This window comes from Aquila chrysaetos, chromosome 8 (genome assembly GCF_900496995.4).
Source record: "Aquila chrysaetos chrysaetos chromosome 8, bAquChr1.4, whole genome shotgun sequence".
NCBI classification, from domain to species: Eukaryota; Metazoa; Chordata; class Aves; order Accipitriformes; family Accipitridae; genus Aquila; species Aquila chrysaetos.
Genome location: NC_044011.1, coordinates 27,144,991 through 27,158,831, shown reverse-complemented (window position 1 = coordinate 27,158,831; position 13,841 = coordinate 27,144,991). Strand labels below are relative to the sequence as shown.

Genomic DNA, 13,841 nt, shown 5'->3' with positions numbered 1-13,841 from the left:
TGAGTTTGCGAGTGTTAAGATACTTTTTCATTTACCTTTGCATGTCAGAGAAATGTCTGAAATGGGAAAGAAATGTAGATTTTCTTTCATGCATGTGCTAATTCAAATCTAGCCCAATCTGTAACTGCTCAGCTACACTTGGTTTTGAGGCTTCTTCAGGTAACTTTGAAATATGAGCTGATATCTACAGAGAACCAGAGTTGTAGCCATTTTGCTTGAGAACATTATGTGGAAAATAAATAAACTTGCATTGGATGATAAATACACTGAGCTTGTGTCCCCAAACCTTAATTTTAGGAATCTTAGCAATTTCTAGGCCAAATCTTAAAGGTTTGTATTCACACTGAATTCTGTTGAATTTGGTGGATCAAGGAAGAATATAATATTTTTTGTCTTCAGGAGCACTTTCCTGACTGGTGGAATTAGTGAGAATCAAATTGCTGTCTTTCTAATGTAGTTTCATTAGGGTTAGTGAAATGACTTAACAGCACTGAAAATGCAATGGCAGTCCACGAAACTACCAGCTGAACATTTTTAACGCTGCCTAGCAATGGGTGCACACTTTGACTATTGCTGGAAAAGTGTTCTGCCACAGTGACTGTCAGTATCCCTGTACTCTACTAATTTAACATTACTTTTGTCTTCATATGCTAGATCTTTGTCTGATTTTTCTTTCCTCATTGACATACTCTGAGAGGACAAAAAGCAATACAGATTCTGGAGAGCATGGCTAGTTTAAAAAACAAACATGCCACTATCTTGGTACAAAAACACATTTGGTGTTTTTCAGAAATGTATCTTATAACTCACGCACTTGAAAATATTTTTCGTCAGAGTTGTTCTGGTTGTAACTGAGCACTAAACTAACTTAAAGTTGCCATATTCAGCTAGATACCTTCTCTTATTTGAAGGTAACATTCTTCTGTATACATAGCAAATTGAAAACTTGAAACTAGTGACACGTTGAAAAGTTCCAACTGTAAGTCAAAAGTTAAATATACCAATTTCCTTAGCTCTTAATTAAAAATGGACCATATGGTCAGACCAAAGTCCCTTGGGTCCCTATAGAGGTAGTACAGCTCCATCTCCATGGTTGAGGTACTCTATCCTTGGCTTTTTTTGGTGACAATTTATTTGGCAAAATAATGCCAAATGTCATATGTGACAAGAGCCAAGAGTACCTATCGGCTCTTTCCTTGTACCTGTAAACAAGAAACTGGATTCGTGTTTCAACCAAGGAGTAAAATTTAGGAATGGCATCCCTAGCACTGAATTCTTACTACTCTTTGGGAATGATCTTCCTGTTGTTAGGTGTTAGTGCGCGCATAGAGGTAAAGTGCAACTGCCTGTTTATTTTTATAAGCAGCAAACCTCTTATCCAAATTGGATTAGAAGTGTAGGAAGTAAAGTATTGCTCCTCTCCTAGATATGCTAAATCATGCATTGCCCATGGGATTATAAAGGAAAGAAAAAGATATAACCAAATAGCATGGGATTTTTTTCCCTAAGCAGTAACAAAGTGGGAACAGGTAGATGATCTAACATGAGGAGGTGGAGGAGATACTTGAACTTTGTCCTGTTTGAATTGCTGGCTGTAGGAGACGGTCAACATGGAAACTTAAGTGTGCAAAAAGCTAGTTTTGTGTTTATGTATAAATACAAGTTGTATTAGCATAAAAGCTGGTTCACTTTACTCATTAAGAGACAGCTTTTAATGTATCTGGAGATATTTCAATATACCTCTATTAGAAACCTATTGCATATGCAAAGTAATTAATTCTTGTTCTCTTGGGTTGTTGCCTAAAGTAACCTTTGTTCTGTACCTGAGCTTATACAGCACTATATAAAATATTTGTAGAAAGATATGCTTGAATGTCAGAAATACAGGAAACTGAGGTACCAAACCAGCCATTTATGTGTAGGGCTGTAATACTTCCTATCAGGCCACTGTAAAAACCTGACACTTCGCTTGCAGAGAGTAGGCAGACCTCTGACAGCTATCCAGAGGTATGTAGGTCATATGCTTTTATATGTAAATGCTGGACGTGATATATTTAGAAAGGGACAGGTTTTATACCTTATATAAAGACTGTCCAAAGCTTGAAGTTAGGAGGAGGAGGAATATAGTAAGATGGTATGTTTATTAGGAGTGACTTACAGAATATTCAGGTACGAACTACAGGCTTGGGACGTTCACATTGTGAGGTGAGGAGAGCAGTGTGGAGGTTATCCAGCGCTTTTTATACTGGAATTGCAGATGAACTACGGTTAAAATGGTGAGTGTAAAGAGCGTAGTAACAGTGTGGTGAGGATAAAGCATAGGGAAACTCTATTGGATAAATATTGGCTTTTGTGCTTGATGACCTCTCCTAGTGAAAAGGTACTTGCCTTAAGATACTCATTTGTGTGATGTGGGAGTTGAATAGAAACTGTACCAAATAGTTTTTAAACTTTGTCCCTCTTAAGATACTTTTTTCCTAGAATATAAGTGTGGGGAGCCAGCCAGTTACAGCTGAATTTCTATAACTGAATACTTTTTCTGTCCTTTTTTTGCTAATCAGTGTGAAATGTTTTTCATCACTGAAAGTGAGGCAAAGATGTGTTAATACATCTAGCGACTGTCTGTCTTAACTTTTTCTGAAGAAGTCCATGGTCAAACGATCTAGCTTTGTGGGAATGAAAACTTTCAGGTAATGCAGGTTCAGCTAGTTCTGCTAGAAGGTACCTTAAAAGTTTTGCAAGCAGGAAAACTACTTCTTGGAAATGAATTCAAATTGGGCCTCCTTTTATTAGGGGAAACCATAATACCTGAAGCTCAGTGAATCTGAGTTCTGCTGTTCAAAGAACGCAGAACTACAGATAAAAAGTTCTTCAAGGAAGTGCTTGTGCATAGCCTAGGTTAATTGAACTTGCAGGTATGGTATTTGACTTGCAGAGTTTTCAAGATCCAGAAATGTTCCTGCAGAACTTTAAAAAACAAACAAACAAAAAAAACCCCAAAAAACCCCCACCAAACCACAAACAAACAAAAAACTTTCACAATAGCTGTTTCCAGGTACTTGGGAAACTCAAGTTTACTGTCTTGGAAAGAAGCCTGGTACAACTACATCTGTGTGTTTCTGACTTAGCAGATGGCTTACGTCAGTTTGACCTTTTGGGAAACGAATGTGTTTTCTTCAGAATGATGCTTTACCTATCATCCTTTCAGTCTTGGACTTTTAGGAATCCATCATGTCAGATGCTTCAGGCCATTCTTGAGAAGCCAGGTGAAGGACCATCTTAAGAGCAGCTCCATTCCTGAATGTCTTACTTGGGCAATGATTGCTGTGTATAGAGTTCTGTACTGTCAGTACTGATCTGCTTATTGGAACACATTTTTTGTGTGAAGCTAAGGGTATGCTGTGGGTCTCACCCTTTCAAGTGTTTAATCAGTCCAAACAATCTTTGGTGTGGCTACAGCAAGCTCTCTGCAGTAATTTTTGCCAATTGTTTTATTTTAAGCAAATGTTGAATCAAACAGTCATAGGAAGGCTGTGAACAAATACAAAGCTCCAAACTGGTCTGCAAGACTGCTTGTCAGCTGCAGTTCTCTAGCATTTGGTATGCCTTTCCTATTTCCTGAGGGAATGTGTGTCTTGAGAGGCTGTTTCGTACTTAAAGCTCCCAGTCTCTTGTAGTAATAGCTCGATATCTGGGAAGCCAACTCCTGCTTTGAGCAGGAATTTGGACTAAATGACCTCCTGAATTATGCTGTGATTCTGTGAAGTCCCTTACAAGGAAAGGAGTTGACTCAGACTCTTGGAAACATACAAGTACATAAGAGTCAGTAGTCCTGTTCTCCTGTAGGTATTTCTTTATTCCTGCCTGAGATTCCTTCAGCTTATAGTAAGGTCAACTATGAAATGTGTTCTCAGTCCAAGGATCAGAAATCTTATGTGTGCTTTTTCTTGATGGGGTCTCTACCCTAGGAAGTTGAAAATACTGAGTTGGTAGTGCTGAAAGCCATGTGTGGCTACTAAAGCAGAGATCAAACTGAAGACAGAAGGCCAATTGTTTGTTTTCTTCCAGTCTGCAGGATGGGATATGCATTGATGGTAACATGCTGTCCTTGAGTAGAAGAGGAGCTTCCCTGGTGTACCTGAGGAGCAGGCACACAAAGATCTAAGGGTGGAATAGGACTTGTAAGAAATGCTTAATAGGTTTGTCTGATGGTGAAGTATGACTTGTGTCACGGGAAATGCCTCTGCAGCGTGATGATTTGTTGCCTCTCTGTAACTAGGCTACTGCAGCTTCAGCGACGAATAGCTCCACAGTTGCCTAAGGATCACCATGGTTGTTGGATGACAGACATTTTTGAGTTGGCAAATCCCTTTGAAGGAGAATTTTCTGTGCCTTAAGAACTTAGGATTCTACTTGGGTCTTTTACTCAGCTGTCCTGCAAATCTAATTAGCTTCTACCCCTTCCAGAAGTGGTCAGTGTGGAAGAGTTCATAAAGTACCATCTACTCTTCATGTTACAGAAACTTGAGATGCAGAAGTGTTCTTCTCTGAAAGCTGTAGCTATAACAATGGACCTTTGTTTGCTCTGCCCTTACAAGAATTTTCTTACTTCTTGCCACAAGGCACCACGCAGTAGGGCAGGGGATTAGGTCATTTCCTTCCCCCCTCCTCTTCCTGCAGATTATTTGATTAACATTTCTATTGTATACTCTAATTAGCATGTTCTTGGCTTCAGGCTGCTTCCCCCCCATAATCTCCTTAAAGCACTGTAGTATGACTTTATTAACTGTATAACATGGGAACTCCTTGCAGAGATTACATGTGACATAACACAGTGAAAGATAAATGGGGCTGGCAAGTCAGTAATCTTCCCTCCTTTCTTTTTCCCCTGTGCACCTGGGGTTAGACTTCTGGGAAGCCCGTAACAGTGTTAATGCTTTGCAATGCATGAAATAATATGTCTTTTTTGGGTATTATTGGCTTTGATCAGAGTTCAGCCACTGACTTCATGGGAAACAGAGTTAAGGTGGTGTATAGTGCATGTTCAGCCTTCAGTATTGAGTGTACAAATATACTTTCCCCTTGGGACCATTACAGATGCTAGTCTTCCACATTTTTGCTCTCTTTTCTTAGTGTTTCCTTCAGTCTCCATTCCTCTGTACCCTGTGTGCAGCAATTTCAAGCACTTATCCTGTGTGGGGCTTTTATTCCACTCCCTGCCTGTTTTGTTAAATAAAATTATCAACAGACATGTTTAAAAAGTCTGTCTTGAAATTTAGCAGTAATATTCTGATCAGGTTAACCCTATCTAGGATGAAGAGCTTGCCATTCAGGCTTCTTGGCTGTCTGCACGCTAGAGGCATAGCATTGCCCTTTGCCTGTATCTGCAAGGCTGTCTTTTTAACTGATACAGCTAGAAATGTATTCCTCTTCAAAGCTCATTTTGAATGTCATGTGAAATCACATAATTATTCCAAACTGTACAGCATCTGCTCATGAGTCAGATAGAAGAACATGGCGATACAGCCCTTTATTTCTTTAACAACTTCAAGGAAAGAACCTCCCCTGCAGTTAAGTATCACTTCATGAAATTAGCAGTGCTACAGATTTCATTGTTTTAGTCTGGCATGGTTGGCAGCATCTCTGCTCCAGGAAGAATCAGATAGCTTGCCTAGTGACAGCACGCTTGAGGCATTTGCTTCCATTCCTCAAGGAACTGCATAGTTCTTGTGTGGAGTGGAAATCATTAAACCCCCCTCTTAATAAAAGTGAGGGACAATGTTGATACAAGAACAGATGAGTAAACACAGGCAGGGAAACAAAGTGGCTAAAACTCTGCAGGGTGAGATTCAGAAGCAGCCCTGTAGCAGTGTGGCTAGGGGCAAAGTAAACCCTCAAAAAACCTGCATTAAGATGGGGCACAATTAGCTATGAAAAGGGCATTATAGGGTGTATTTGTTTGACAGCAGAAGACTGTGCTCCAGAATACTGTGGGTCACTAATACAAAAGCAGGTGGGATGTACAGATAAGGATTTGTATCTGTGGGAGACTGGGCCGGGCAGTAGGAGGCATATCTACCTGCAGTTGCTCATTCTGTAGCTTCTTATGTGGCTGCAGCATGAAGTAATCCGCAAGCTTATTAACCTGGACTCTGAACAGTGGCATCTGTAAAATGAAAAAATAAAGGAGCTCTAGAAGAAAATTAGTCTTTAAGTTCTGCTTTTCAGAATGAACACTTTTGAAACAGTACAACTTGAGTGTTATGGCTTGTGTGAGAAAAGTAATGCAACCTAAAAGTGGTCATACCAATGTAACTTATCACTACAGTTGAATACTTGAATACAGAGCACCTTTTGTACTGTTGTTGCTGTATCTGTGTGTTAAGTGATACTAATACAGTCCTGATGTGGTTTTCTTTAAAAAAAAAAAAAAAAGGGGGGGGGGGAACCCCCACAAAACCAAACTCTTAGCTCTGATTAAAACAGTATTAAAGCTGCCAACCTTGTATATAGGCCAGGACAAAGTATAAAATACTTGAAGGTGATGGGGGAGGTGCGGTTGGGGCGACGCTTCCACTCCAGTAAAAAGTGCCATTTTAAGGTTTTGCAAGTTAACCAGAGGAAAAGCTAGGTTCATGTGCCAGTAGCGTGAGGCTGTTGATTTTCAGCAGGGAAGAGGGGTCAACTTTAATCTCAAGATGAGTCTCTGGCTTTACAGATGAGGTTGATTCAGAAGGTCTCTATCCCCTCACTTGTTTTGGTATAGTGGGTTTACAGAATAAACCCACAAACAGATAAGCAAAATTATTTGGGTTAAAATAGCTGGGGTTTGTGTGTTGTTTTGGTTTTTCTGTAAGCCCTTTACCAGTTTAGTAATCTGATAGCGGTGATAATGACCATACCATCTCAGATCAGTATTCAGTAGCATGGTTTTTATGGTGGCCAGAAGAAGAGTGGGAACAAGGGAGCACCTGTACATTGATGTTTCTCCAAGTACTTCTCAGTGTTCAGCAGCTGCAGCTCAATCACTTCTATAGAGTGAAGTGATATCTTTGTGCTTAGTAATCTATGATAGGAGAAAAAAAGAAGTGTCTTTGAGCCTGTGTATAGTTTTATTATCCAGAATATTCTGTGGTAAGGTGTTGTGCAGTTGAGTTTTTCAAGTAGGTGACAAGATCCTGTAACAGGACAGCCTTATGGTATTACTTAGGGGAGGGTTGGCTGTGGAGTACAGGTCGAGGAGAGAGAAAACAGGTATGCATTCACCTTGTTCTCAGCAGCAAAGCTGACTTATGTGGACTTGCAACTTACACTGTGTTATAGCATTATGAACAAAAAGCTTGTTCGGCAGTGCTTAGCTTTGAGTGCTGAAAAACAACCGAGAAGGTAAACCAACTTTTAAAAATGTGGACAGATCAGGGAAACCAGTCCATAAAGCTGTGCTTGCAAAATTGAGGTGGTAAGCCAAGGAAGGAGCAGCAGAAATGGGAGCGATAGTTGCCTGTCGAACTTGTATATGCAGGCTGACGTTTGAATCTCCATCACTTGAGCCAGGGTAACCATGTACACCTTCTTGGCCCACTACAACTGTGACGTAAAATGTGATGTAAAGGGTAAGCTTCTGCATCATATTATGCTTGGAGCAGCCTCAGAGTATTTGCATGATCAAATCTAAGAGGCGGTAACTTGGAAGCTGTTGTAACTTGATCACCATTTTACGGCTCAGACATTTAAATTATCCCACCCACTGGGTTGATGCAGTGATTTAGACGTTAGTGGAGTAAGAAATGAGCTCAGAACCTGGTCTGGCACGTGCGGATTTGCCTTTCTAAACCTGCATCTTACAAGAATGAGCTGTTACAGTATCATTGGCCATGGGAGTCCAGTACACACAGGTGGTGTCTGCAGGCGTGTCATGTGTCCAATTCTACAGCAGTAGTGAAAATGGGGCTAGCAATGCCTGAAGAGTTTCTGCTGGTTTAATTCTCACTGTATTAAGAAATCACTTTGTGTGGGAGGTGAGGAAAGCTAGCTGGGCTAATAAATGATGATTAAAAAAAAAAAAAAAGAAAGATGGTATAGCATGCCTGGGTACAGTTATGTAAGAGAAGTGGAGAAGGAAATAGATCAGTGTTTCTCTGAGAACCTCATCCACAGAGCTGCTGGAGAACTGGGCTGCAGGATTGTTCTCAACACACCCTCCGCTTCCTTTTTTCCTTTTTGGGGCCAGAGATGGATGAATTTATGGAGCGGCAAGCAGGATGCAGGCTCTGACTCCAGCCAATGGTGCGTGGTGCAGTGGTGTTTACCTAGCTTACGCAAGGCAGAGCCAGCCCTCTTTAGTCAGAAGGCGCTACCCACAGCCTAAGTAAAAGCACACGGAGCAGAGGCACTCAGTCTGGCAGTTGCTGGGGGTTTAAAGGAGTTGGTGGATTTTGGCTGGTTTTAAACAAGATCAAAGGGGTGGGTTTTTTTTTCTTCTCTACTGTGTAGAAATACTGAAAGGACAAAAAGATACTGGTAAGTGCTCTGCATGCCATCGCTTTTCCCTTCTAGTGTTGTACTGTTTCAGTCTCTCTTCTAAAAGCCTCCTCAGTTGCAGTGTTTTTCAGTGAGAAGTTGAAAGATAGTTCAGTGATGTGGTAGAAAGGAAATCTGAGAACAGGCAGTGTGTCTGCGGGCTGCCCTTCCACCTAAAATAGGAAGAGACATTCAAAGTGCATAGTATGAAAAGTGCTTCTCATTCGTAAGAAGTGTCAGTCTCTTCTCGTTTTCAGGGTGCAGAGCAAGATGCCTTGAAACTGTCATCATTACCTAACAAAATCCTACCAAGGGGAATTTCTCATAAAGCTGTTAAATATTTGTGTTGTCTAAACCAAAAAAAGGCTTTAAATGTAATTGTAACTCATTTTTGCAAGATGATGTAGTATGCTCTGTGAAAAGGCTTTAGTGTAATACAAACACCTATTTAGCTGACACTTTGGTACATAAACTGCCTCATCAGGAAGTCAGAGGCTCATAAAAAGCAAAACGGTAACGTTCAGATCTGTAGAACAAGAAGTCATTGTGGTTTTCTGCAAGCACAGGGTCCTTGGCAGTGTATTCTAGTTCAGGTGCATCAGACAGTAGATCTCCTTGGGCTCAGTTATCAAAGCATAAAAAGCTCCATCTATTTGCGTAACAGCCCTTTTAAAAATAAAATGCCTCTGTTTTGGTATAAACTCTTAATCTGTATATGGAAGTTGTGCTTCTGTCACCAACTTGCAATGAAAGTTGGGACTGCTTATTTTTAAGGTAATACTGTGTAATTTGTCTGAAGGCAGTAAAGAGGATAACTTTAAAGGATCCTGACTGCAGAGTTCTCTGTATCAGAACCATACTTTTACCACATTGTACCAGTATTGTATGAAGTTTTTTGTTTTACTGCTTTTATTTTGCAAGGTACTCCCTGAAGATACAAATAGGTAGTGCTATGGCTAATGAACATCTAATGTTGTTCTGCCAGCATGCCTCTGTTGTATTGTTTTATGGCTTCATATATTACAGGTTATATAAATAATCTTCATTTGATAATCTGAGTATGAAATCAAAACTATCCCTTTTTAAGAAAACATACTGAGCTTGTAGTAGCAGCCAAAGTGCAAGTACAGCCAAAAACTCATGTAGAAAGCTGGAAATTAATCTTCTTGAGTAGCTCGTGTGAATAAGTTTCAAGGTAGCTCAGGTGATTGAGCAAGTACAACCTGTAGCATTTGGCCCTTGCGCTGCAGGGGCGGTCAACGGAGGAGCTTTGCCTTGTGCAAGGTTGTGTGCATCGTCACTGGTATATCCGAAAGCTGACGTGGAGAACATGGGTGGTAAGGGGGTGTAGACTGCATGTAAATGTAGCAGTTTAACTGGTGAAGAACTTTCTCAGCTAATTGAGGTTATACATAATATTGCAGTGACAGCTTTAAAATAGACACCTTGTGCTAAAAGACAAATGTTTTCAGCTTCCCACACGCAGTCTGAATTACATCATTCATAACCTGTAGGAGGCTATCGTGGTTTCCTCAGGGGAGGATCAGCTGTTACTTTTCTTAACTGAAAAAAAGGCTGGATATTTTTTTTTCCGGGGGAATATTTTCAGAATTGATTTTTTTCAGTCTGTTGGAGTGGATCGTTAGGAGTTACATAAATCTTCCAGGCTTAATATGTCCAGCCACATTCTCATCTTATCAACAGCAGTTCAGAATAACAGGACTGAAATTAGCAGAGGTATGATTGAAATCAGGCCCCTGTGCTTAGATGTTTTTTTCCGTCTTCTGAACAGGAATGCTATTTTTGACTACTGTCATAAAGTACAGATTTTCACATAGGTGCCTGTAATAGAAGTCTTGTTGTAAAACACTTGCCTTGTTCATTGAACAAAGACGCTTGTCCTCACAGCGCTGTTTCTGACTTTCGTAAAATTGCTGTGAACTGCTCAGATTTGCTTCTGAGGCTGAAACAGAACTTGAAGTAGGACACTGGATGCCAATCTGACTAAAACTGCTGTTTCTTAGACTGGAAAAAGTTAGCTGTAACCTTGGTGCAAAGCAGGAGGTTTGCTCTTGTCTATCAAGTTAATGCCCCTTTGAAAGTGTCTACAGGCAATGCGCTTTTTTTGTGTGCTGTGACTCTTGCATGACTTGTTTCCAGGATGACTGGCCTACTACTGGCAGATGTCCATGGTAAAAATATGCTTTCATTCTCTTTGTGAGAATGAAAAACCCCTCTATTGAGATTTTTCAGATGATCTCAAAGCACAGCAGCAGATAGTTGTTTGCATTGTTTTATGCTTGGTATCCTGTGCAGGAGAGACCACTTGCTTATTTCAGAGCTTGGCCTTGTTGTCTTATTTTCAATGCTTTCATATCATAAGACACTCTTGTGTGTATAGTGGATGGCTAAGCTTATTCAGAGGTTATAAAAGAAAAGGCGAACAGTGTAGACTAAGAAAAGAATAAGCCATACAAAAGCAAAAGGCTGGACTGACTTTCCACACTACCAAGGCTTATTCTTTTTTGGTTTTTTTTCCTTTGTGCTGAAAAACTCCATTTTCTAGAAAGGAGACAATTATCCTTCCTTAGAAAGGTGAAGTAGTGCTGCTGATCTAAAGTGACAATGCAATTTGCATACATAACAGCTGCATCACAATACCTTTCCTGTGCATCTGTAGTGAAGACAGAATATGGGTAATCTCGAAAGTGGAATATAAAACCTGCTGAACTTAAAGTTTCAGGTATGTGTGTGAAGGAAATGTGAGCTTGTTTTTAACTGGAAACTGGGAGAAGTATGAAAACTATGGTTGATAAACATACACTCTTCTGCATATTCTTTTACCCAGGTGATTGCTTCAGTAAAAACTATTTTAATAAAAGCTTCCAAAAGGATTGCTAGGAAAAACAGTTAAAGGAGAATAACTTTCCAGTGGTGATTTAACAGTCACGTAGAAGAAAGTGGTTTCTCAATCTTTGTCTCGGCTTTCGGAAACATAGTGATGCAAGGACCTGATTCCTTGTTGCTCGCACCTGTGGAGATCAGCAGTAACATCGTTGATATTGTTCGTGAAATCTGGCAACTTGGACTTGATGGGGACTTGTAATCAAACACGAAGTTGGTCTCCTGGGAATTACTTTGTTTTTTGGGTTTTTGAGGTTGGTTTTGTTTGTTTGTTTTTTTACTTCTCTTGTCACTTACTGCCTCTTCCTTCTTCCATCCTTGCAAATATCTTCATCTTGAGAGACTAGTATTCTGCATGGATCCTTTGTGTCTCACAGTGACTGTAACTTTGATATTCTGGTCCTTTGAATCTGGAAGTCAAGATTTGCCTTTGAAGAGATGAGACGTAACCATAGAAGAGAATATGCAGGACTGAAATACTGTGCGTGCGTTCAGAGGAGTTTGGTTTCTGATCTTGCAGTTGCAAGATTGCCCAGTGGAAATTGGAGTGCTAAAGAACTTAAATGTGTAAATGGATGTTGGCAAACTTGGGTCCTACTTGTGTTTTGTCAGGTAACTGCATTATTCAATGTGAATTCTTTGTTTGAAGAGCAGTATGGGATTTTAAATCCAAATAAAGCTATAAACTGTAATGTGTAAATCTCACAGGGTAGAGTAAGGGTAAATCAGGAGGGTAAGTATAAAATTTTGTTTCATTGGTAATGGAGTTGCTCATAATTTATGTCTAACTGATCAAAAGCGTAGCTAAGGTGCATGTTTCAGTTGCTTGATGAAATTGTGTTGGGCTTCCTAAAATTAATTGCATTCCTAGAATAATTTAGGTTGGGAGGTTGTCTGGTCCAGTCCCCCTGCTCAAAGTGGGACTGGACTGCCTTAGATCAGGTTGTTCAGGGCCACATGCAGCTGAGGTTTGAGTATCTACAAGATTGGAGATCCCACAACCTCTCTGGATTGTTTTTTTCCCCAATAGCTAATAAGGATTTTCTGTGTTGCAGCTTGTCTGTTGCTTCTTGTCCTGTCGCTGCATACTTGTCAGAAGGACTGGATTATATTTTGTCCGTATCCTACCTGATTTAACATGGAATTGCTGAGGGAAGAGCTGGATATGAGAATTGCAAGGATAGTAAATGGAGAGCTACAAATAGCAAATTGTATAAAAATAAAAACATCAGTAGATGAGCTGTCTTATGCTTTATTTCTAAAAGCCAAAAAGAACCCAAACCTTAGAATATGTAGGTATACACTATAAAGATGATGATAATATAAAAATGGGGAAAAAATTCCAATTTTTGCATCTGAATCAGCATTTTTTTATTTTAATATACTCATTGACAGAGGACTTCTTTTTATACTGTGAAAGTGGTTTTTTTTATGCAGTATTTTAGAAAAGGGCTAGTCTGGCACTAGCTGCAGTTGCTAGCAGTCTATAATGCTGGCTCTGTGTTTAGAAAATCATGGTAATTTATTACAAAGAGACTTTTATTCTAGTATTTTTAGCTCACAGCCGAGTGTTTAATGAATCTCTGCTTGGGCTCATTGAATTTATGTTCTCCCCTCCCCCTGCCCCATTTTAACCATTAAGATACTGCTGTTCTTGCTGCAATTCCAAAAGCTGTACTTGGTCTACTAAATAGCGAACTTATTCACAAGGTGCTGTGCCTTAGCACAAACAAGGTCTGAAGACTTTCTGTAGAAGCCACCAAAAACTAGTTGTGTATGAGTCTCACGATCAGAAAAGGCAGCTGACTGATTGAAGGTGGCTGGTAAGCTAAAGCTGATAGTTCAAAACCAACCAAAATTCATTATATCTGTGTCCCCCACTGAAAATGGCACATTCAGTGAAAGTGGGCAGACTCTTAAACTCTTCATCTGCTCTGAAGCATGGTTTGCAAGGTCTTCCTGGAGAATAGTCTGCCTCTAGATTCAGAGACTAGTGTTTGAATGTGACAGGAAAAAGTGTAATGATACGGCTTTTCCTTCTACTTGAATGTAATCAGAAATCTGTGGCTTGCTTTCTGCCATAGCAATCTTTGCCTTCTGTGACTGGAGTGAATACTGAAGAACAAGAAGGCTTGTAAGGAACTGGATTTCTGTTCCTAAAACAAATTTTAGATACTTTTTTCAGTTGAGATGTCATCTCTTTCCAATCCCTCAAAACAGTTGCATGTGACAGTATTGTGCAAGTTACCTTCACTGAGCTTTCTCCTGTCTCCAGAGGAACTAGTGTTAAGAATAAAAAGTTATTAATTGTTCATGACTTCTTCCTGTTCCAGTTTCCTATTTTTGAGACTGAAAGATGCTAACTGGTACCCATTGTGGTTTTGTGCTAACTGCAAACAGTTGTGCTCACCTTTTAC

General features: G+C 39.9%; 1 protein-coding gene across 12 annotated transcripts in view; it reads left to right on the top strand.

The window, feature by feature from the left end:
• PELI1 (pellino E3 ubiquitin protein ligase 1) overlaps positions 1-13,841 on the top strand; it is a 48,556-nt gene that overhangs the window by 19,137 nt on the left and 15,578 nt on the right. The window contains exon 4 of one of the 12 annotated variants that reach the window (XM_041125368.1): positions 11,802-12,036. The exons of 10 other annotated variants lie outside the window; for them this stretch is intronic. In XM_041125368.1, coding sequence (XP_040981302.1) covers positions 11,988-12,036 — 49 coding nt within the window. In that variant the 5' untranslated portion in view covers positions 11,802-11,987. Of the gene's footprint in view, positions 1-8,367; positions 8,521-11,801; positions 12,037-13,841 lie in introns of those variants that run through there. One more of the 12 variants, XM_030022904.2, reaches the window with a different exon arrangement.